Here is a 16,942-nt window from a genome sequence, read left to right on the forward strand (position 1 = left end):
GACAGGTCTGGTCATATGTTCTTCTATCAGGAGCCATATTGAGAACAGGAGAGCTGGGTAGTGTGAGAGACTATACTAAAAAGAGCATGTTTTAAAATAAAGATAAAATGGACAACTCCTTTAAAACGAGAAATGATGTTCTAAAGTTTGTTTTGTTGTTTTTTATATTACTTGATGCTGCCATTGAATTCTGTCTTCTCCTTCCAGGTGAGGCTTCTGTTCTGGCTCTGTTCGATGTCACTGTAGGGAAGAAGACAGTCCAGGTGGCCGGCTGCAGGGTACAGAAGGGCTTTCTGGAGAAGAAGCTGAAGTTTAAGTTAGTCCGGAACAGCTCTGTTCTCTGGGAAGGTGAGATTTACACAGCTTCTGCATTACGTTACTCCAGATGGTAAATTTTCCACCATTTCTATGACATTGTCCTCTACAGGATCACTAACTTCTCTGAAGCACCACAAGAACGATGTGCCGACTGTGAAATCCGGGGTGGAGTGTGGTCTGAGTCTGGATCAAGACGTGGAGATTAAAGTTGGGGATGAAATCATTTGCTTTGAAGAAAAAACCGTACCTCAAAAAATAACATGGGATCCTGGATTCTAACTGGATGTCCATTGGGTGTGCATCACTGTGAACAGTCGTTTTTATGAGGTTCGTGCGCCACGCTCTGGTTCCATGGGGGAACACACTCTATCCCAAATGAATGACTACCCCTTTCAGAATACATCCAACTTGGTTTTTGCCTTGATCAACCTCAAGTTTAAACTGCTTCTGGTTTACATTTCAGTCTAATACAATAAGTTACTGTCATTCTTCACATATTATGTAGCTTGCCATGTACTCTTTTGAGTGGGCCATTCCTCTTCGACAGCTTTCTGCCAGCACTACAGGTGCTGGAACTTATACCCATCACATGCAAGCATATATTTTGCCTGCCAGGAATGGCTTTCCTACTCTGAACTTAAAGCTTGCTTCTCTGTTATACCTGTATGAAGTTTAGCATGCATTGGAGCTGCAACCAGTAGCAGTGTTTTAGCTATAGATACCAATACATAGGAAATGTAGTATAACATGTCACTGAGGTTGATCGAATAGCTTTGGATAAGAACTTATCCGAATAGCTATAGCGTTTGCCGAATAGCTGCATCGGGAACCTGGATGCCTGGAGCGCTCCCGATAATCAGCTGTTGAGCGCAGCAGCTGCATGTGTCGTGGATGTGTGACAGGCACAATACATACACAGGCAGCCCAACAAACAGGCGTGATCTCCACCGATCAAAACATTGACTGTAGCAATCAAGGTGTCAAACAGCTGAGATTAGAGGTATGGGCCATTACAATGGAAAGAACTGTGTAAGGTTATGCTCCCATGTGTAAAAATTCTGTGTTTTTTCTGCCTGTCTCTGCTGCAGAATACACCTTAGCAATCTGCTCTGGCTGTTGTTTTGATACATTTTCCCATATATATTTTAATGCGTTTTTGTTGAGGATTTGACACCTCGTCTTTTTGGTCCAGAATCTTGGGGATTCTGCACATAAAAACACAGCGTTCTTTTCTTTCCCCAGATAAGCCTATATGGAAAAAACACACAGATGATCAGTGTCTTTAATTGCATGGTGGGTATGAGTTTTCATGAAAACTCATCCACTGTGATTAAACTGGGGTTGTCAGTCCGAAATTTTCAGAAAATGCTGCAGCTTGACGAATCCTAACGGTGTGCAATTCACACACCATTAGGATTCAGCTTTTCTTGTCGGTTGCAGCAGTCGTCACAGGATCCATTCAAATTAGTGTCAGCCGCAACGCATTAGGATATTACACATCGCATTCTTGCCGTCATATGGCGTCTGCTAGAATTGCCAAGAAAAGCCAAATCCTAATGGTGTGTGCGTTACACAGCATTATGATCCTGTAAACTGCAGCTTTTGACAACAATTTCACCAGGTATGAACAACCCCTTTAAATGCCGCAGATATTCTGCAGAAAAATAGAGGGGAGAAAAAAAAAACATTTTTTTTTGCTGTACATGTGAACATGGCCTAATGATGCGCTCCTTAACTACAATAAGAGAGCCTATTGGTGATTATTAAAGGGAACCTGTCAGGTGATTCATGAAGCCCAAACAGTGGCCAGCATGAATTGCAGCCTGTTTGCCCAATTACAAACGTGTATTATTTTCTAAAATACTCTGTCATTTTAGAAATAATATTCTTGAAAGGATACCGCAGCTGGAGACCAGACTAGTCTGGCACTGCTCCCCGGCCGGATCTGGGCCCTGGGAAAAGCCGGCCAGGGGCAGAGCTGGTCTACGCTCGTTCCTGCCTATGGTCTTTGGCTGGATCTTTAAAGGGTTAAAACAATATTGTATCTGCTGTACCAGCCTCCTGTAAAACTTGTCATTCTTTGGGATACTCTGTTGCAGCTGAGATCACCAAACCAAAATCCATGCCTTAAATATATTTTATAAAAGAAATGGCCTATAGGCCTGGGTTATATAAGTCACACTTGGGTATTTTACATTTCTGCTTTTTTTTTTTTGTTCATAGTGGCTCCTCATCTTTGGCACAAGACTTCAGTTTGGACAACCGCAAAGCATATTCTCTTTTTGTAAATTCACGACCCTGAAAGTGAAAAATCTCCTGTCCTGGAGATGCTGGCTTTATATCCTGGAATACGAGTTGGACATGTGTTCTCTCCGTCTCCACAGCTGGAGTTTCATCTTGTACATCTATGTATTAAATCCTGACAGATTGTAATTTATTTTTGTAAAAAAAAGAAAAGGAAACTAAAAACACTTGTAAGTTGACATACGATGATTAAAATGTCACGGCTCCTGTGTTTTTAATTCCTACGGTTTGTCTTATTATTGGTGTAAAGTGATAGATTGGTGGAATATGCCGCCACTACAATGGAAGTGGAGCTGTACGGTCACACTCGTATGTCACTGGTGTGTTTCTTCCCTGTTGGCTGCTCGGTCTCTCTAGCACTGCTGCGCTGGGGTACATCCCTGATTACTAACTCCAGGGAGTATGAGGTGGTTCACACTGCACAGGCTCAGGCTGCTGCTTTGTTCCTCCCCTATCCTTTACACTGGCAGCACTGCATATTCAAGTTGAATGTGGTTTTTAAGCCAATCCCTTTATAACAAAGAATGATTATAAACTACGATTAAACCAACAGTGAGAAAAAGAAAAACCTAGGAGATGAGATGTAGGGTACACTGCATTAAGAACCGGAATTGTATTATTCTCCATGTTATATGCAGCCATTTGTTTTTTTTCTTCTTTACATTGTGGCTTATTTGACGATAGTGGGTGCTCTAGGGGGAAAAAACGCACGCAAAATAGGGTAAAACCCTACGGGAGAAGGTTAGATCAGTGTGAGTCAGTTGTGTGAGATACCCACTATAAAGGGTTCAGGTGCCACCTCGTGGCTGGGGCAGGCGACCATCAGATAATTTTCCAATTAGGTATAGAAACATGTTTAAAAAAAAAAAAAAAAAAAAAGTCTTGCGGTAATTTTAACCCCTTAACTCCCGAAGCTTTTTTCGTTTTTTGCCCTTCTTTCCAGAGCCATAACTTTTTTTTATTTTTCCATCAATGTGAGGGCTTATTTTTTGTGGGACGAGTTGTACTTTTGAACGACACCATTGGTTTTACCATGTCGTGTACTCGAAAAGGGGAAAAAAATTCCAAGTGCTGTGAAATTGCAAAAAAAGTGCATCCCACACTTGTTCTTTGCTTGACTTTTTTGCTAGGTTCACTAAAAGCTAAAACTGACCTGCCATTATGATTCTCCAGGTCATTACGAGTTCATAGACACCAAACATGTCTATGTTCTCTTTTATCTAAGTGGTGAAAAAAATTCCAAAGTTTTGGGATCTGGTGAGGGCTTATTTTTTTGTGGGCCGGGCTGACGTTTTTAATGATACCGCTTTTGTGCAAATATGTTCTTTTGATCGCCAGTTATTGCATTTTAATGCAGTGTCGCGGCGACCAAAAAGGTATTTCTGGCATTTTGAGTATTACTCTGTCGCCTTATTGGGGGACACAGAACCGTGGGTGTTATGCTGCTGTCCACTAGGAGGCGACACTATGCATAATCTGAAAAAGATTAAGTTTGGCTCCTCCTCTGCAGTATACACCCCTGGACGGCGTCAGCCTTCTCCAGTTTTTGCTTAGTGTCGCAAGGAGGCACACCTAAGAGTTTTTACTCTGTTTTTTTCCTTGATTTTTTTTTTTTTTTCTCTTCAACGGATTACAGATGAAGAAAAGCGGGTCCCCAGCGAGACTCCCGGCATGGCTCCCTCCTCGGTCCCCTATTAAGGGGTACCCGGTTGAGGTCGAGACGGCTATTCCCCATGTCGCTCCTTCCCCAGTCCCTCGGGTACTGGCTCGAATTCGAGATCCCCCCCTCCTTCCCCAGTTCCCTTGGGCTCTGGGTTGAGGTCGAGGATAGGATGAAGCCCCCTGACGGTGACAGCAGCACCCTCCCTAATCCCCCTCTGGGGGCATTAGGTTGAGACACCGCAGGTAGGGCCTGTATCAGGCACTATTCGGCCACTTACAAGTCCAGGGACCCCAGCCCAGCTGCGGGCTTCTGTTGGGACTGGGGGAGGTGCAGGCAGGAATGGCACTTGTCAGAGACAGGGCTCCCTGCGCCCCTGTCTCTGTGGCAGCACCAGCTGCATAGCGCTTCAAAGGGACCCCCACAGGGCCTAGTTCGCGCTCATAACCCCACCGCTAGCCTGCCGTTCAATCCGGGGGGGTCTGGTTTGAATCCGACCCCCCCCCCCCCCCTGGACAACCGCGCCGTCCTGGAGCCCTTCTGGGCATGAGGTATCAAATTTAGGCCGTGGCTTCGGCCTAGCCGAAGTCGCCGCCCTATTCCCGCCCCCCGGATGACAAAAATGACACTCTGCAGTGTCATAGAAGGGGCGGATCGAGGCAGGAAGGGCGTGCTTTTACATAGCTCAGCGCGCCCTTTTCAGCTCTCCGCCCCCTTCCCCCTCCACCTCAGAATCCCGGTGGCCATCTTGCTGCAGCAGGAAACATAGCTGACAGCCATACAACAGTCTCCGGGGGGCACAGGACTGTGATTTGTCGGCGCTGAACTTAGGGGCACACTGGTGGGGTAAGATCACAGCTGAGTTCTCTTTACTCAGCTGTGCATTCATATTACCTATAAGTTCTCCCCTTTGCATAGCCCCTGTAGGACCCCTGCTAGCCAGCCTCTGTGCATGATGCCGGGCTCAAGGAAGAAAACCAGGCAAGAGCATTCTGCACAGCCTGCAAGACCACTCCCCAGGGGCAGCACGGACCCACACTGCCGGGACTGTGTCCAAAACACTGGGTCAGAACCAACGCTTCTGCGTCTTCTTCCATACCGGAATGGGCTACTCAGATGTTGCAGTCTATAACACAGTCCATACATAGCCTGACCTCTACACTACTGCAGGCTTTGCAGGGTCATGTCTCGGCTATGAACGTTACCCAGGCCACCGGCCGTTCTAGGCCTAGCGTGACTGCATTCGTCAGGTGGCGGCCGCTAAGCAGCTTGAGCCTTGGCCGGAACCCAAATGGGAGACCAGCCCGCGCTAGCAGGTCCGGGGTCATGCGTTTAAATCTCGGGGACATGCCACTTCTGACCACAGGTCGCATTCATCTGCGTCCTCACATAGCACTCGGTCGTCCCCCTCCAGGGAGAGAGACAGTGGCTCCAGGTCACCTAGTCCGTCCCCTGACAGAGACAGACAATGCGGATCTCCGCAACGATTTCCGACCACAGACTCGGAAGGCATATGTGACTCTAACCCAGACAACGAAACAGAGAATTATCTCGTCTCCTGTCCCCCTAGCAATACTGCAATAGTTGAGGATATCGTCTCTCCCATCCTTCGGGTCCTGGACATTTCAGATCCAACCCCGGAAGCACTAGAACACAAGATTTCCTTTGAAAGTGTTCAGAAACCATCAAAGGTCTTCCCTAATCACCCGGAATTTCAAAAAATCCGTTCTAAGCATTTTTTGCAGCCTGAGAAAAAATTCGCCAATCGCAAGTATTTGGAAGCAAATTACCCCTTTCCACAGAAAGACACCAAGGATTGGACAGATTCGCCTGAAGTGGACCCTCCAGTCTCTACGCTGGCAGCACAAACGCTTCTCTCGCTGCCGGACAGTTCAAGAACACAGCAGACAGACAAGTCGAACGCATGGCTCGTTCAATCTTTGAAGTGGCAGGTGCCTCTTTGGCTCCCGCATTTGCTTCAGTTTGGGCAGCCAAGGCCATCATGGCTTGGGCTGATCTATTGCAAAAGGGCCTTCAAGCTTCAAATCCTCAGCTGGCGGACCAGGCGGTGCAAATTGCAGGGGTGGCAGATTACATGCAGCGTTGGACTCTGCAAGAGGAATAGCGGGAATAGCATCAAACGCCATCACAATCCGGCGTATTCTCTGGCTAAGAGAATGGAAAGCGGATGCGGCCTCAAAAAAAGTCCCTAACAAATCTCCCGTACTTCAGTGGCCGTCTTTTCGGTGAAAAGCTGGATACAATGATATCCAATGCTACGGGGGCAAAAGTACTTCCCCAACTAAGACCAAAACGCATGTTTAAAAGGCGTAATCAATCTCGTTTCCGATCCTTTCGGAATTCTTCAGGCTGGTCCGTCTCACGCCCAGCACAAAACCGTAATCGTTCCCCCCGCAGGGACAACACACGTGCGGCACAGAGGCCGGACAGGAACTGGCAATCAAAGACAAGCCAGGCAAAACCTAAAGGAGGAAAACCTCAGACTTTTCCCTCATCCTGACTCATGCCCTCTGGAAGACACCCCACTTGTAGGCGGACGACTGCTACTCTTTCAGCAGGTCTGGCTGCCTATTACAGAAGACAAGTGGGTCAAGCAAATAGTGTCTTCAGAATACAAAATCGAGTTTACTACCAGCCCACCGCACAGGTTTTTTCCCTCTGTCCCTCCAAAATCCCCGCTCAAAGCTCAGGCCTTCCGTCAAGCGGTTTCTTCCCTCCTGCGAGCAGGAGGCATAGTGCCAGTCCCAGCAGAAGAGCGCTTCCGAGGGTTCTACTCCAATCTGTTCGTGGTGCCCAAGAAGGTAGGCGGCGTCCGACCCATACTAGACCTCAAGCAACTCAACAAGTATGTTCGAGTTCGTCACTTCCGCATGGAATCCCTCCGGTCAATCGTTGCGTCTGTGGAAAAGAATATCTTGCCTCCATAGACATACAGGACGCATACCTGCATATACCGATTGCTCCCGCCCATCAGAGGTTTCTCAGATTCGCAATCAACCAAGACCATTACCAGTTTGTGGCCCTCCAGTTCGGTCTCGCCACGCCTCCCAGAACATTTACAAAGGTCATGGCAGCTACCATGGACGTTCTGCACTCCAGAGGCATAGTAGTCGTTCCATACCTGGACGACCTTCTCATCAAGGCCCCCACCCTCAAGGACTGCGAGGTCAACGTCTCGATCACGATCGACACTCTGACGCGCCTGAGATGGTTAGTCAATTTACAGAAGTCCTTGACTACCCCGAGTCAGTCTCTGACCTTCCTGGGGATGCTATTCGACACCTCCAAGGGTCTGGTGATCCTCCCCAGCGACAAGGCACTGGCTCTCTGGGAGTTCACACACTCCTCCGCAAGTCCCCCAGATCTCTCCGGTATGCCATGAGAGTACTTGGCAGGATGGCAGCAGTAATGGAGGCGGTACCATTTGCCCAGTTTCACCTTAGACCCCTTCAACTGGCCATCCTCAAGTCCTGGGACAGGAATCCGTTCTCCCTCGACAGGGAGTTCCGGTTATCAGCAAACACCAGGAGGTCCCTGCACTGGTGGCTCAAGCCAACCTCGCTTGCAAGGGGAAAATCCTTTCTCTCCGGTCAAAGGAAAGTTTTGACCACCTACGCAAGCCTTATGAGTTGGGGCGCGGTGCACCTACATCAGAGCGCAAGGCAGGTGGTCACCAAGGGAATCGACCATGCCCATCAACATCCTGGAAATTCGGGCCATCTTCCTGGCGTTGAAAGCCTTCCATCACTTGCTAGTAGACTCTCATATCAGAGTACAGTCGGACAATGCCACGGCAGTGGCATACGTGAACCATCAAGGCGGCACCCGCAGCATCCAGGCGATGACCGAAGTAACGCGTATCCTACAATGGGCGGAGGCTGCAAGGTCGGTACTCTCCGCGGTCCGCATTCCGGGTGTGGACAACTGGGAAGCCGACTATCTCAGCTGACAAGGAATGGACTCGGGGGAATGGTCTCTCCATCCCGAAGTCTTCTGTCAGATCTGTCATCGTTGGGGGACCCCGGACGTGGATCTGATGGCATCCCATCTCAAGGCCAAGGTTCCCAATTTCATGACCAGGACGCGCGATCCGTGGTCGCTCGGAGCAGATGTCCTGGTTCAGGACTGGACCCAGTTCCAGCTTCTGTACTTTTTTCCACCCCTCCCCCTGATCTCCAGAGTCCTGAGGAAGATCAAACAAGAGGGTGTTCCCACCATTCTGATCGCTCCAGACTGGCCCAGGCGTACATGGTACGCCGACGTCGTGCAACTCACAGCAGACGCCCCCTGGCGTCTTCCCACACGTCCCGACCTCCTGTCACAAGGCCTGTTCTTCCACCAGAACTCAGGGGCTCTCAATTTGACGGCGTGGCCATTGAGACCTGGGTTTTGACTCAAGCAGGTTTTTCACCGGACGTTGTTAAAACCATGATCAGGGCTCGAAAGCCAACTCCAGCCAGGATTTACTATCGTACCTGGAAGATTTTCTTCACATGGTGCGACTCTCGTGGGCAGATTCCTCTTCCCTATTCTCTTCCAAAGGTCCTCGGTTTCCTTCAGTCAGGCCTGGACGCCGGGCTATCCCTGGGCTCGCTGAAGAGCCAGGTGTCAGCCCTCTCAGTGCTCTTTCAGAGGCGTATTGCTAACAAGCTGCAAGTGAAGACTTTTCTCCAAGGGGTTTCCCGATTGTTTCCCCCCTACAAACGTCCGTTGGATCTCAACCTGGTCTTGACAGCACTACAGTCACCTCCTTTTGAACCCCTTAAGGTGGTCTCACTCCGCTTTCTATCACAGAAAGTGTTTTTTCCTGGTGGCAATCACCTCGCTACGCAGGGCGTCTGAACTTTCAGCTCTTTTCCTGCAGACATCCCTTCCTGGTTTTTCACCAGGACAAGGTGGTTCTCCGTACAGTACCATCCTTCTGAATGTCGTGTCCAGCTTCCACCTCAATGAGGAAATATCACTACTGTCTCTTTGCCCGCCTCCCGTTCATAGGGTAGAGAAGGCTCTGCATACGCTTGACCTTGTCAGGGCATTGCGTATTTACGTGTCTAGGACTGCTCCCTTCTGGAAGTCTGATTCACTTTTCCTTCTTCCAGAAGGCGTTCGCAAGGGCCTACCGGCTTCCAAAGCCACCCTTGCTAAGTGGATCAAGTCCACCATTCAAGAGGCTTACCGCCTCAACAATTCTCCCCTTCCGGCCGGTATCACGGCACACTACGCAGGCGGTAGGGGCCTCTTGGGCCGTTCGGCATCAAGCCTCAGCACATCAAGTGTGTAAGGCAGCCACTTGGACTAGCCTGCACACATTTACAAAACACTACAGAGTGCATACCCAGTCCTCAGCGGATGCGAGCCTAGGTAGACGGGTCCTGCAGGCGGCAGTACCCCAAGTCTAGAGGACTGTCAGCACAATATTTGTCCACTGCTTCCCACCCAGGGACTGCTTTGGGACGTCCCACGGTTCTGTGTCCCCCAATAAGGCGACAGAGTAAAGGAGATTTTTGTGTACTCACCGTAAAATCTCTTTCTCTTAGCCTTTAATTGGGGGACACAGCTCCCACCCTGTTGCCCTTGCGGGCCGTTGTTACGGTTGGGTTCTCATATTGTTGTTTGAGCCTATTTATAGTAGCCTTTTTTTACAGGCATAGTTATGTTTCTGGTATATTCCTCCTAATGCTTTTGCACAAAATTGGAGAAGGCTGACGCCGTCCAGGGGTGTATACTGCAGAGGAGGAGCCAAAGTTAATCTTTTTCAGATTATGCATAGTGTCACCTCCTAGTGGACAGCAGCATAACACCCACGGTTCTGTGTCCCCCAATTAAAGGCTAAGAGAAAGATTTTACGGTGAGTACACAAAAATCTCCTTTTTTCTCGCTACGCCGTTTAGCGATCGGGTTAATCTTTTTCTTTTTTTTATTGATATGTCGGGCGACTCTGAACGCAGCAATACCTAATATGTGTATGTGTGATTTTTTTTTTTTTTTTTTTTTACTGTTTTATTTTGAATGGGGCAAAAGGGGGGTGATTTTAAACTTTTAGGGTTTTTTTAATTTTTAAACACTTTTTTTTTTTTTTTTTTACACTTTTGGCATGCTTCAATAGCCTACATAGCAGGCTAGAAGAAAGCCATACTAGATCGCCTCTGCTACATATGGGCGATGAGCTGATTGCCTATATGTAGCAGATTTACTGCATTGCTGAGAGTGCCGACCACCGGGTGGCGCTCATAGCAATGTGCCGGCAACAACCATAGAGGTCTCTGAGACCCCGTGACGGGGGTCGGCGATGTGATCATTTCCGGCCTGAAGTTCTAGTTAGATGCCTGCTGTCAGCGTTTGACAGCAGGAACTAATTAATAGGCACAGGCAGATTGTGATTCCGCTCGCGACTATTGCGGGCACATGTCAGTCGTTTATAACCTCTGACATGTTGCGGCTTTGAGGTGGGCTCACCGCCGGAGCCTACCTCAAAGAAGGATACTTACTGATGATGCAATAGTACGTCTTCAGTAAGTAAGGGGTTAAGTTTACTACACATTTCAATATCGTAAGGGCATCTTTTTTTTTTTTTTTTCCAAGTGGAAAGAACAAGTAACTCACTGGTCCACTGAGACATTTAACCCCTTCACCCCCAAGGGTGGTTTGCACGTTCATGACCGGGCCAATTTTTACAATTCTGACCACTGTCCCTTTATGAGGTAATAACTCTGAAACACTTCCAAGGATCCCGGTGATTCTGACATTGTTGTCTCGTGACATATTGTACTTCATGTTACTGGTAAAATTTCATTCAAATAACTTGCGTTTATTTGTGAAAAAAACGGAAATTTGGCAAAAATTTTGAAAATTTCGCAATTTTCCAACTTTGAATTTTTATGCCCTTAAATCACAGAGATACGGCACACAAAAAACTTGATAACTAACATTTCCCACATGTTTACTTTACATCAGCACAATTTTGTAACCAAAATTTTTTTTTGTTAGGAAGTTATAAGGGTTAAAAGTTGACCAGCGATTTCTCATTTTTACAACACCATTTTATTTTTAGGACCACATCACATTTGAAGCCACTTTGAGGGGTCTATAGGATAGAAAATACCCAAAAGTGACACCATTCTAAAAACGGCACCCCTTAAGGTGCTCAAAACCACATTCAAGAAGTTTATTAACCCTTTAGGTGCGTCACAGGAATTTTTTTGAATATTGAAAAAAAAATGAACATCTAACTTTTTTTCACAAAAAAAGTACTTCAGGTTCAATTTTATTTATTTTACCAAGGGTAACAGGAGAAATTGGACTGCAAAAGTTATTGTGCAATTTGTCCTGAGTACGCTGATACCTGATTTGTGGGGGGGAACGACTGTTTCGGCGCATGGCAGAGCTCAGAATGGAAGGAGCGCCGTTTGACTTTTTCAATGCAAAATTGGCTGGAATTAAGATCGGACGCCATGTCACGTTTGGAGAGTCCCTGATGTACCTAAACAGTGGTGACCCCATTTTGGAAACTAGACCCCCCCCCAAGGAACTTATCTAGATATGTGGTGAGAACTTTGAACCCACAAGGGCTTTATAGAAGTTTATAACGTACAGTGGTACAATTAAAAAATCATATTTTTTCCACAAAAATGATCTTTTCACCCCAATTTTTATTTTCCCAAGGGTAACAGGACCCTAAAAGTTATTGTGCAATTTGTCCTGAGTATGCTGATACCCCACATGTGGGGGTAAACCACTATTTGGGCGCATGGCAGAGCTTGGAAGGGAAGCAGCGCCATTTGACGTTTTTGGCTGGAATTGAGATCGGACACCATGTCGCGATTGGAAAACCCCCTGATGTACCTAAACAGTGGAAACACCCACAAATGACCCTATTTTGGAAACGAGAACCCCTAAGGAACTTATCTAGATGTGTGGTGAGCACTTTGAACCCCCAAGGGCGTCACAGAAGTTTATAATGCCCGGGCATGAAAATAAAAAAATCGTATTTTTTCCACAAACATGATCAATTAGTCCCCAATTTTTTTCATTTTCCCAAGGGTAACAGGAGAAATTGGACCCCAAAAGTTGTTGTCCAATTTGTCATGAGTACGCTGACACCCCATATGTGGGAGAAAACTACTGTATGGACACACGGGGCTCGGAAGGGAAGCCGTGACGTTTTGGAAAGCAGACTTTGATGGAATGGTCTGCGGGTGTCATGTGCGTTTGGAGAGCCCCTGATGTACCTAAACTATTGAAACTCCCCACAAGTGACCCCATTTTGGACACTAGACCCCCCACGGAACTTATCTAGATGTGTGGTGAGCACTTTGAACCCCCAAGTGCTTCACAGAAGTTTATAACGCTCGGACGTGAAAATAAAAAAATCATTTTTTTCCACAAAAATGATATTTTTGCCCCCAATTTTTTATTTTCCCAAGGGTAACAGGAGAAATTGGACCCCAAAAATAGTTTTGCAATTTGTCCTGAGTAGGCTGATACCCTACATGTGGGGGTAAAACACTGTTTGGGCGCATGGCAGAGCTTGGAAGGGAAGGAGCAGCATATGACTTTTTCAACTCAGAATTGGCTGGAATTGAGATCAGACGCAATGTTGCATTTGGAGAGCCCCTGATGTGCCCAAACAGTGGAAACCCCCAATTCTAACTCCAACCCGAACCCCAACACACCACTAACCCTAATCTCAGCCCTAACCCTAGCCCTAACCCTAATGGAAAAATGGAAATAAATACATTTTTTTAATTTTATTATTTTTCCCTATCTAAGGGGGTGATAACGGGGGGTTTGATTTACTATTTATGGCGGTTTTTATGTTTGGTGGCTGTCGCACGCTGAAAGACGCTTTTTATTGTAAAAATAGTTTTTGCATCACCACATTGAGAGCTATAATTTTTCCGTATTTTGACCCACCAAGTCATGTGAGGTCTTATTTTTTGCAGGACAAGTTGACGTTTTTATCGGTACCATTTTCGGGCACGTGACATTTTTTGATCGCTTTTTATTCCGATTTTTGGGACGCATAATGAACAAAAAACAGCGTTTCATGAATTTCTTTTGGGGGGGTGCGTTTACACCGTTCCGCGTGTGGTAAAATTGATAAAGCGGTTTTATTCTTCGGGTCAGTACGGTTACAGCGATACCTCAATTAGGTCGTTTTTTTATGTTTTGTCGGTTTTATGCAATGAAAACTATTTTATATAAAAAATAATTTTTGCATCGCTTTATTCTGCGAGCTATAACTTTTTTATTTTTCCGCTGATGATGCTGTGTGGCAGCTCATTTTTTGCGGGACAAGATGACGTTTTCAGCGGTACCATGGATATTTATATACGTCTTTTTGATCGCGCGTTATTACACTTTTTGTTTGGCGATATGATAATAAATCATTATTTTTTGCTTCGTTTTTTATTTTTATTTTTAAAGGGGTTCACTAAAGGGGTTAACTAATGGGACAGTTTTATAGGGCGGGTCGTTAAGGACGCGGCGATACCTAATATGTGTACTTTTATTTTGTTTTTTATTTTCAAAAAATGAATTTATTGGGGAATATTTTTTTTTTTTTACTAATTTATTTGGCGATTTTTTTTTTTTTTTAATTATTTTTACACTTTTTTTTTTTTTTTTTTTTTATACTTTATTACATAGTCCCAGGTGGGACATCACTGTCCTGTGACAGATCGCTGATCTGTCACATCACAGATCACTGTGACAGATCAGCAATCTGTCACAGGCATTGAAGAAGACTTCCTCTTGCCTGCGCTTTGCAGGCACTGAGGAAGCCAGCTTCCTGCAGGCCCCCGTCGCCATCTTGGATTCGGGGGCCTGGAGGAAAGGAGTCCCCCGCAGCAGCGCCGCACATTGCGCTGCCGTGGGGGGCTCAGGGAAGCACGGAGGGAGCCCCCTCCCTGCCGATGCTTCCCTTTAACCACCGGTACACCGCGATCGTGTTTGATCGCGGTGTGCAAGGGGTTAACGTGTCGGGGGCGGTCCGTGACCGCCCCTAACACATTGTGCCGGGTGTCAGCTGTGATAATCAGCTGACACCCGGCCGCGATCAGCGACGCTCACCACGTGGGCGCCGCTGATCGCGGTAGACGTACTATCCCGTCCATGGGCATAGGGGCCCGGGTCCCATGGACGGGATAGTACGTCTCATGTCAGGAAGGGGTTAAAGGCTAGAGTAAGTAGAAAATAAAAGGGACGGAATGGAGAGCTGTTTGTAGAGCCAGCAGCTAGTAATTGATAATGGAGAAAAAGAACAAAGGAAAGTTAGAATGAAAAGGATAAGACTATTTAGAGATAGAGTTGAAAAAGGTACAAGCTCGAAGAAATAAAGTGAGACCAGGAACTGGAGACATATTGTGTAGCAAGGGTTAATCATACTGAAAAGGGACTACAACTAGGGATGAGCAGACCCGTGGATGTTTGAATTAGGCCGAACTGTAGTTCATTCAGTTCGGCATCTGTACTTGACCCTGAACCCAATAGAAGTCAATGGGGGACTCAAACTTCGGTGCCGTAAAATGGTCATAGTAAAGGGCTAGTGTGCTGCAAAATGGAGGTAAAAGCAGGGAAATTGCTCTGCAAACAAATGTGGATACAGAAATGATTTAAAATAACATGGAATATAGCCAATAGCCAACACTGGGTTTTTTGCAGGAGGCCCAAAAATATTGGGAATGGCACCTGGGTCCTCCTTATCCACCCCAGCCACGATCATAGTTACATAGGTTGAAAAAAGACCTAGGTCCATCAAGTTCAACTTTTCTCCACCAATTGTACATTTGTTACTAATTTAACTCTAGCCCACAATGTTGTGTATAAAGGAAATTGTCCAGCCTTTTTTTTTTTATTTTATTTTAAATCTCTTATAGTGTCTGCCATTACTAGCTCTCGTGGTCGGCATTCCACAGTCTGACTGCTCTAACTATAAAGAACCCTTTCCTGTTTAGCTGCCGAAATTGCCTTTCCTCCACCCGTAATGAGTGCCTCCTGGTCCTTATTATGGTCTTTAGAAGGAATAAGTCATGTGCCAGTGTTTTGTACTGGCCACACATTTATTTATACATGTAAATGAGATTTCCTCTGAGGCTTCTTTTTTATTTTGTAAGCTAAACAAGCCCAATTTTTCCAATCGCTCCTCATGCAAGAGGCCTTCCATCCCTTGTAATAATGCAGTTTGCCCATAATTGAACTGATTCTAACTTCTGAATATCCTTAATAAAATGTGGAGCCCAAAATTGAATCCCATATTTTATGTATGGCCTCACCAGTGATTTATAAAGTGGTAATAATACATTGGGATGGTGGGATTTTCTCTTTTATATACAGCCTAAAATCTTGTTAGCTTTTGCAGCTGCTGCTGCTTGACATGGAGTACTATTCCTCCTGTTCTGTAGTCCCGAGTATTCTCCCATTTATTGTACAGGTGCTTCTTACAAAATTAGAATATCATCAAAAAGTTAATTTATTTCAATTTTTCAATACAAAAAGTGAAATTCATTATATAGAGTCATTACAGACAGAGTGATATATTTCAACATCTGAATTTGCGCTTGCCTCCCCATAGAACACCCAACATGTTAGACACGACTTATTCTTCATGAATGCATGCTGGTTGTCAGTTACATTATTATGTACAATATATTTCTGCAGGTCATCTCTTATAATGCCGTCAACAAGTAGTTGCCCGGCTCCACCTTCTTACCTTTCTTAAATATTGGTACCACGTAAGCCGTCGTCCAGTCCTGTGGCACCACCCATGTTACAAGAGAATCTAAGAATATGAGATACAATGATCTGTCAATTACTGAGCTCAATTCCCTCAGTATCCGTGGATGAATGCCATCTGGGCCAGGGGATTTGTCAATGTTTAAATTGCTCAGCCGTAGATGTTTTTGTGTTAAACTAGTAATATCAGATAGTGAATTTTGATTTTTGCCTTGTTGAATGATCCATGTATCAGACAGTTCACTGGTGAACACGGATGAAAAGTGCCTGTTTAATATCTCAGCCTTTTCTTTGTCCTCTGTAATTATCTTGTTATTGTCATCTTTTAAGGGTGACACTGTGATGTCCGTGAGCTGCTTTGTGTGACCCTGCTGTGAGCACTATTTCCTCCTTATCAACTGTCCCCTGGCGTTTGGTACAGGAACCCACCCACCAAGCCATGTGTGGAAGACTGGCCTGATAATGGTGTGAATGGTCCTTGTTCTTCATCCTGTGCCACCACCTTATCCATCATCGCCTGAAGCTTTTTTTTTTTTTAAGGAAGCATAAAAGCGATCTAGTAACACTGATAATGGAGTCATCAGCGCTTGCCATGTTCATGGAGTACTCTAAGCAGCTTAGCACGGCACACGTCGGTGATGGTAGAACATGCGCCAACACGCTTTCCGTGTAAATTAGAACAAGGTCAGTGGAAAAAAATGCTTCATTACTGACCTCTCTGGCTGCCCTGTGTTTCACACTATCCGGGCCTCTCCATCATAGTGTACGCATCACTGTCCTCTTCATTACAGCCCAGGACTTTGGGATGTAAGACACAGTCATAAAGTTTCCAAATTTGTTGGATTTTCTGTTGCAAATTGCAAGCAGAACACTTGCCAGGGACTCAAAGCAAGTGGCAAGCAACAC

At 45.9% G+C, this 16,942-nt stretch overlaps 1 protein-coding gene across 1 annotated transcript in view; it reads left to right on the forward strand.

Annotated features, from left to right (window-relative positions):
* The window catches only part of MTIF2 (mitochondrial translational initiation factor 2), a 38,862-nt gene extending 36,016 nt beyond the window's left edge, over positions 1-2,846 (forward strand). Inside the window, exons 10-12 of the mRNA XM_073553905.1 lie at positions 208-348; positions 428-645; positions 2,542-2,846. Of these exons, the coding sequence (XP_073410006.1) occupies positions 208-348; positions 428-597 (311 nt within the window). The 3' untranslated portion in view covers positions 598-645; positions 2,542-2,846. The remainder of the gene's footprint in view (positions 1-207; positions 349-427; positions 646-2,541) is intronic.
* Positions 2,847-16,942: the final 14,096 nt, after the last annotated feature.

This window comes from Dendrobates tinctorius, unplaced genomic scaffold (assembly GCF_039654945.1).
Source record: "Dendrobates tinctorius isolate UK_male_01 unplaced genomic scaffold, ASM3965494v1 ptg000203l, whole genome shotgun sequence".
Classification (NCBI taxonomy): domain Eukaryota; kingdom Metazoa; phylum Chordata; class Amphibia; order Anura; family Dendrobatidae; genus Dendrobates; species Dendrobates tinctorius.